At 30.0% G+C, this 7,908-nt stretch overlaps 1 protein-coding gene across 1 annotated transcript; it reads left to right on the top strand.

Annotated features, from left to right (window-relative positions):
• Nucleotides 1-1,448: 1,448 nt before the first annotated feature.
• On the top strand, nucleotides 1,449-5,430 carry LOC111276942 (non-specific phospholipase C4-like). Its single transcript, XM_022862923.2, has 4 exons — nucleotides 1,449-2,107; nucleotides 3,871-4,280; nucleotides 4,392-4,562; nucleotides 4,815-5,430. Exons 1-4 carry the CDS (start codon nucleotides 1,476-1,478, stop codon nucleotides 5,147-5,149), a joined length of 1,548 nt encoding a protein of 515 aa, XP_022718658.2. The 5' UTR covers nucleotides 1,449-1,475; the 3' UTR covers nucleotides 5,150-5,430.
• The last annotated feature ends 2,478 nt before the right edge of the window (nucleotides 5,431-7,908 follow it).

Here is a 7,908-nt window from a genome sequence, read left to right as displayed (position 1 = left end):
TATTATATCGTGTTTAACATTATCAAACTTATCATTAAATCTCTGATTTTTTTTTTTAATTCAAATCCGAACCATGAAATGATGATTTAAAAAAAAATTACTCCCTCTACCTCCCTTATTGATATCTTTAAAATTCATCAAAATATTAACATTGAATCTGAATTTTAAAATGCTGGAGGGGTTTTCCTTTTTCATTCTCATTTGCTCACCTATTTTGTATTTTCATTTCATTAATTCTACTTGTTCCACAAAACTAACCAAATTATGGAAACTTAAACTACCACGAAACCCTTAACTACACACGCATAGCATATGCCTTATTCATTAGCATAACGTGTCCCTCCAAAACTTTAACCATGATTTTCCATTGAGAAAACAAATGGGTTCATCAGAAAACAAAAACTATTAAATAATAAATACCAGTATGCTGCCCAAGGTTTAAAGATTATTTTTGTTATATATATATATATATATATTAATAGTAGAGAATTATAAAATGATCATGTAAACTTATTATATACGTGTATTAAAAATATTAATTATTTATGAATGATACAATTTGTATCATGAAATACGTACAGGTGTAATTAATATATGTTTTATTTATTAATATTTGAGATATCAAAAAATATATTAATTTTTGTCACAATTATCAAATTTAAATCGGATTGATGATTGAATTGATTGCTTTTGGTGACCCAACTCCGAATTCTGTACGGTTTGTTAATTGAAACGTTTATGCAATTGACTTGAAAGACTCGTATTAACTTTATACGATTATGAGGAAACCGATGACCTGTAGAAATTTTTATAAACCCGAATCAATTAAATATGATTGTTCAAAATGATTTTAAAATCATTCCTAACTTATTTTTTATCCTAATTATTAATTTCTTCATCATTTTCACCAAAAAAATTATTTTTCTTAAAAATAAAAAAATATATAAATACATTAAAGAAAATTAAAATGACAATAAATCTTTGTAAGCTTAGGTTTTTTGTATTTGTTAAATAATATAAAAATATTTCTAATGCTTATATCATTTTTTTTTTTAAATTACACTCATAATAAGTATTCTAGATAATCAACTATTATAATTACTGAATAATTAATTATCAAACTATAACATAAGTAAACAATAAACTCTTGATCAATTTGATCAATTTTAGAGATTGAATTTCTGACAATGTGTATGTCCATTAAGTTTAATGACCAAATGATAATTTTTCCCGGTCGTAAAGAATGATTTATCTTATTAGAGTTTACAGCATTAATTTCTATTTAAGTGATTTTTTTCTCTCCTTGTTGAAGGGATTGAAAGAATATTCTCGGAAATTCTTTCGTAAGGGAATAAAATTCTTTCTTCACGTTTAACAAGGCAAAAAAAAGTTTTATGCATACGTACATACATACGTGTATATATATAATTAAGGTAGATTAATTCGACGAACATTACCATACAACAATTAAAACAATGGTTTCCGAAAGCAGCATTTCCTCTTCATATCCCATCAAAACCATAGTCATTTTGGTCCAAGAAAACCGCTCATTCGACCACATGCTAGGATGGTTCAAGACCCTCAACCCTGAAATCAATGGGGTAACTGGGTCCGAATCCAACCCCATTTCCACGTCTGATCCCAACTCATCCAGGATCTTCTTCAAAGATAATGCTGAGTACGTTGACCCTGACCCTGGACACTCCATCCAAGCCATTTACGAGCAAGTATTTGGCAAGCCTTGGAGCTCTGATGACCCTAACCCACCCCATGAGCCAACAATGAACGGCTTTGCTCAAAACGCTGAAAGTACCGAGAAGGGAATGGCAGAGGCAGTGATGAAAGGGTTTACACCTGACGCAGTGCCTGTTTACAAAGAGTTGGCATTGAACTTTGCTATATGTGACCGGTGGTTCGCGTCGGTCCCGGCTTCCACTCAGCCTAACCGGTTGTTTGTGCACTCGGCTACATCACATGGGGCCACAAGCAATGACACATTGAAGCTGATCCAAGGGTTTCCTCAAAAGACGATATTTGAGTCATTGGATGAAAGTGGCTTTAGTTTTGGGATTTATTATCAATATCCTCCATCTACCTTGTTCTACAGGTAATTAAGTAGGTAACAAAATTTTCACATGGTTATGTTTGTTTTCCCTCATTTTTTTTCTTTAAGTAGCTTCCTAGTTATCTAACATGGTATGCATGTTTTATCATGCCTTCGATTTTTTTTTTTTTTATAAAGAAAGCCGTAACTTAAAAATAGAAAAAGAAGTTATAGATAATGAGATTTGAGCCTCCTCTATATCTAAGTTGTATAACCTTGTTTCTAGGTACAAATTAAGCCATTGTATTGAAGTCTTTGGCCCAGAGGTCACCCACCCTCCTTGAACTGGGAGAGTGGTTAGGCAACATTCCAATCCTCCTCCTCTATTGATTTAATTTAGCTACCCTTCCTACTTGTATTTATTAAGAATTAATATGTGTGTTTTCTTCTTAATTGAAATTATGGTCTTGTTAGGGGTGATGCTTAAATTGTCACCATTAAAAGTTGTGTAATGAGAATGGTTAAATAAAAAAAATGAGTCTATTCCTATTGATATTTGTGTTTATTAATCTTAATTTAAAGTTAAAGTTGGAGATTAGAATGTTATAATGCTTGGCTTTAATTAATTGATAAATTGAAAAATTAAGTACTGAGTTTTTATTTTTGAGAATTCTAAGATCTTAATACCAAGTCATATACATATTGAATTTATTATATGTGGCCAAAAATTTAATTTTGTATGATGTAAAAATATTCATTATTTGTATTATTAAAAACTAGATATGAATTAAATTTAGAATTAAATTATCTAATATATTGTTCGTGAAAATTTCTCCAAGAAATTAGAAAGTTGTCACATATATGTTACTTTAGATTATATTTAAAAATTAATAAATTATTATATTTATAAAACGACACATGACAAAATTTTAATCCCAATTGAAAAGTTTAATAACCCCAACGACTTATGAAATAATAATTGCTTAAACTTAATTCATTTGTTAAGTGTGTAATTAAGCCTTTAGTGACATTTTAAGAAGGGTTAGCACTCGACATGTTAAACAACAATATTCTATGCTACTCTAAAACTATTCTAATCTAAAATAATTTAAACCCAAATGGTTTGCTCCAATTAAACTAGAAATGACTGAACCTAATACAACTTGCTCAATTACTTGCCTTTTAAGTTAACATTCGAAAACTGAAAAATGAAGAGCAAAGAAAAGAAGAGGAAAAAAAGACCTTATAGGCCAAGATTTCCAACATCTTAATTAGCTTTTAAGGTATCAACGAGCCATCACGTTAGGGGTTACTAAGGCTTCTTTGTGGTCCACAACTCCACATAGAAGTTGTTGTCATTAGTTGCGTCATTTGTTGATAAGTGATGGACTTTTAATTTCGATATAAAAAAATGCATTAATTGCTTTTTGGAATATTTACTTTGACTTTATTTTGCAGGTAAAGAACCATCTGAATTGATGTTGATTCAATGACAATGACTTATTTTCTGTTTCTAAGGTTTACATTGACTGCCTTGTTTTGAACCTACCAACTGGTAAAATGATTCGAGTTATGAAACTATCCTAGTAATTACTGCTCTGCCTATTCCAGATTAGGCACATGGATTTATCAATTTAAAGTCATTTTTGTGATTTGATTCATAAATTCTTACAATTTTTTAAGCAAATGATACAAAAACTGGAAATCTACTTATATATTTAGATCAAGCATGCATGATTTATGATTTTATGTTTGATTAAGACATAAAAGATATAGGAAGCTCCCCTGCTTTTATGTACTCTGATAGAATAAACTCCATGTGCCAGGAATCTTAGAAAATTAAAGTACTTGAAAAACTTTCATCAATTTGATCTACACTTCAAGAAGCACTGTGAAGAAGGAAATCTGCCAAACTATGTTGTTGTTGAACAAAGATATTTCGACCTCTTATCGGTGCCTGCAAACGATGATCATCCGTCCCACGATGTCTCGGAAGGCCAAAAATTTGTAAAGGAAGTTTATGAGGCGCTAAGAGGTAGCCCCCAGTGGAAGGAAATGTTGTTCGTAATTACATATGATGAGCATGGTGGATTTTATGATCATGTTCCAACTCCTACAGCTGGGGTCCCTAGCCCTGATGATATAGTTGGTCCTGAACCATATTACTTCAAGTTTGACAGGCTTGGTGTTAGAGTTCCTACATTTTTTATTTCTCCCTGGATTGAATCAGGAACAGGTGAGTCTAATCTGTAGTACTATAAGGTACATTAATTTAGCTGTTGTAAGTTGTAACTGTAACTGTAACTTCAGGATGCCATCCAATAACTTTTGTTAATGAAATTTGCAGTGATACATGGGGCTTCAGGGCCATATCCTACTTCAGAATTTGAGCATTCATCAATTCCAGCAACTGTCAAAAAGATTTTCAATCTAAAAGAGTTCCTGACAAAGCGTGATGCATGGGCTGGCACTTTTGAAGGTGTTATAAATAGGAAGGGCCCAAGAACAGATTGTCCAGGTAAATAAGCAAGGCCTCAATCCCCAACATTTAAAATAGATCTGTCAATTTTAAATATGATATGATAACAAGATAAGAAAAAATACAAAAAAATGTGTATTTTGTATGGCATGCGGACATCGTAATTTTCATGTATTACATATGTTTGACAAGAAATAAATACTACAAATATACATGAATTGTGTCTAATTTGAAGGAAACAAGCAAATTAGAATTCATCGCTTTATCACCTAAAACTGATATAAATTGCAGTTACATTACCTGAGCCAGTGAAAATGAGAGACACTGAGGCTAAAGAGACGGCAAAACTAAGTGAATTTCAAGAAGAATTAGTACAAATGGCAGCAGCATTGAACGGAGATCATAAAAAGGAAATTTATCCACACAAACTTGTGGAGAACATGACGGTGGCAGAGGCTGTTAAGTATGTGGATGGTGCCTTCAAGAAGTTCTGTGATGAATGCCAAAAGGCAAAAGAAAGTGGAATGGATGAATCTGAGATTGTTGATTTAGGAAAACGGGCTGAAGGATCAAGATCCAAATCTTTCATTCACAAGATGCTTTCCTGCCTTGTCGGCCAAAATTGAAAACACTGCATCTTTTAATTTCTAGCAGGAAGTTTTTCTTTCGTCTTGCTCATTAACTAGGGGCAAGATCATGGCTATCTGAATTATTTTATTGGTCCACACTTTAGGGCATCCTAGGATAGGACAAGTAGATGATGATGGTAATTTGTTTGATTCAATAGTGTAAGTATCCTGTTTGAACATTTAAGATCTACTGTCTAGCTAGATAGCACATACAATGAAATTTGCTTTTATATAATTATGTTTAATTATATCACAATGAAACTCTAATTCTTATGGAATCCAAATGTTTCAATTTTACGATGAAACTATTGGGCTAAAAGCCTCCAATCCAATCACACCAGCGAAAGCGAAATCAAACAATAAATTAAACACACAAGAGATAACAATTTAACGTAGTTCGATCTAATCAACCTACGTCTACGGATGAAAAACAAGATCCACTAATTGTAGAGAATTACATATATACATTAAATCATCAACCTCACTCAACAATCAATACTCATAAGATATTTTCAATCTCCTCTAGTCCTATGAAGTATTCTCAATCCAAACAAACACAAGCCCAAACCCTTGTGCACCCTTTCAACATAACCAAATTCATACTCATATGCTCCCATACATCATACCTAGGTGGACCCTCTAAATCTCCTCTAGTCCACTCACAAACAAACATACACACCCATAAGACGTAGAGCGCCAATACTCCTATGACATGTCTATCCCACAAAATTCTACAACTCTCTTACATCTTTTTCTCATACGTAACATTGTAGAGACTTCACATATTTATAATCATACAAACTTGCCTATTAAGAATCCCTCTCCTCTTAGAATTCTTCTTTTGTAAGTCAAATTTACCTATTAAGAATATCTTTCTTTTTAGAATTCTTCTCTTGTAAGTCAAACTTACATATTAAGAATCATCTTTCTCTTAGAATTCTTCTTTTACAAGTCTTCTTGTCCATCAAGCAATATCTAACAAATCTCAAACAAATCTCTAATAAATCACAAACAAATCTCTTATGAGATTTGAGTCAATATTCTTAACAGAAACTACTTTTTTTTTTTTTCTTTCTTTCTTTCTTTCCGTTCTTTTTCATGTTAGAAATTACTATTAGGTTGTAAATAATTATTATAAAGACTTGATATTATTTTTTAAAAATAATTATATAAATTCATTAAATTAAAATTCGAGTTCATTTACATTATTCTTTGTTCTAACAAAATATATATACAAATCTTTCTTTATTTGTTATTTGCTGCTCTGTTTTGCTAATTCTAATTAAACCGTAAAACCCAACTTCCACGCATAGTATAAGAATCAATGCAACAAAATAATGATAAACAAAAATCTAGCTTCGAACAAGACCAAGAAATTAAGGAGAGGAGATACAGCTTAGATGTTATCCTTCAAGCTGGAATGACAACTGTTGCAACAATCATCTTGAGTTGTTTTAGGGGGAAAAATGTTGACATGGATAATGGCAATTCATTGGAGAGCAGATCAGTTAGGAGAGATGTGACTGGTAGCATAATTTTATTGATAATTACTAATCCAGGCCGTTGCTGATAAATTTTGCAATGTTGGTGGGCCTTTATCGAGCAAATGAACTGCATCTGAGATTGTTGTGGTGCAGGCAAACATGCCAGCAGAGTCAAGATCCAAATAATATTTTTCCTGAGTGAGCTGTGCATCAATTAATTTCATTGAATCAACATTTCTAGTTGGATTTATTAGATCAACTTGTATGTTAATTATCATTGCCTAATTCCATTTTTTCTAATATATCATTATTAGAAAACCTTATTAAAGAAAATTTTACAAGGGAAAAGAAAATTTAGGATATAAAAATATTTGTATAAAACAGAAATAAACAAAAGGCAAACAAAAGTAACTATGTCATATGAGCAAACGTCCACATTACATTATGTATTTTTCAGTGTCTCAAAGACAAAATATACAACAACGAATTTTCAACTCATCGATATCTCCATAAACATAAAACACAAACATACCTATCAAAAACAGCAACCCACATTTAAAAATAACATATTTTCTTGCTTTTTATTTTTAAAAAATCATAGTTTAAAAATAAAAAAATAAATTATTGATATAAAATTAAAAAATTAGACCTAAATATCACGTTTTAAGGTAACTAGATAAATCGATTGTATTAATGCTCGATTAAGTTAATAAAACTCATGATCCTTAATCTTTAAATCAAATTTTATTTTGATCTCTTATCTTTAAAACATTCTAATTAAGTTTCAATTATTCAAAGTTATCTTAATTTGATCATTTCATTTATTAAACTATCTAAATGACAATAAATATGAACTGAGATCATGTAGATACTACCAATTAATATCTCAAATGACAGACGTAAGGATCAAAATAGAATTTTATTCAAAGTTTAGAAATTATATTAAATTTTATTTTGAAATATATTTTTTTATAAAATATTAAATTTAAAATAATGTTTTTATATTTTTATTGTAATATAATTTATTATTTAATTTTTTTGGTAAAAAATAGATATTCCAAAAAAAATTACATTAAAAATTTTAAAATATTTTTTTAAAAATTACATATCATTTTAAAAATAAAAAGCTACTTAAATAAAAAGCTACTTAATTTAAAAATACTATTTTACTAACAAATCATATTGGAAAATATTATTTTTTATCCAAAAAATTTATTTTCTATTAAAACTATTCAATATCTTTTTCTTTTCCTATTTCTAATATATTTTAAA

This window comes from Durio zibethinus, chromosome 7 (genome assembly GCF_047325235.1).
Source record: "Durio zibethinus cultivar Kanyao isolate XHJ-2024 chromosome 7, ASM4732523v1, whole genome shotgun sequence".
Classification (NCBI taxonomy): domain Eukaryota; kingdom Viridiplantae; phylum Streptophyta; class Magnoliopsida; order Malvales; family Malvaceae; genus Durio; species Durio zibethinus.
The sequence above is the reverse complement of the archived record's forward strand: the minus strand, read 5'-3'. Positions and strand labels throughout refer to the sequence as shown.

Bases quoted from the DNA above. Each gene is read 5' to 3' on its own strand.
- LOC111276942 (XM_022862923.2), top strand. From the start codon at position 1,476: ATGGTTTCCGAAAGCAGCATTTCCTCTTCATATCCCATCAAAACCATA. The intron at 2,108-3,870 runs GTAATTAAGTAG...TCCATGTGCCAG, and splicing joins CCATCTACCTTGTTCTACAG to GAATCTTAGAAAATTAAAGT. The intron at 4,281-4,391 runs GTGAGTCTAATC...TGAAATTTGCAG, and splicing joins CTGGATTGAATCAGGAACAG to TGATACATGGGGCTTCAGGG.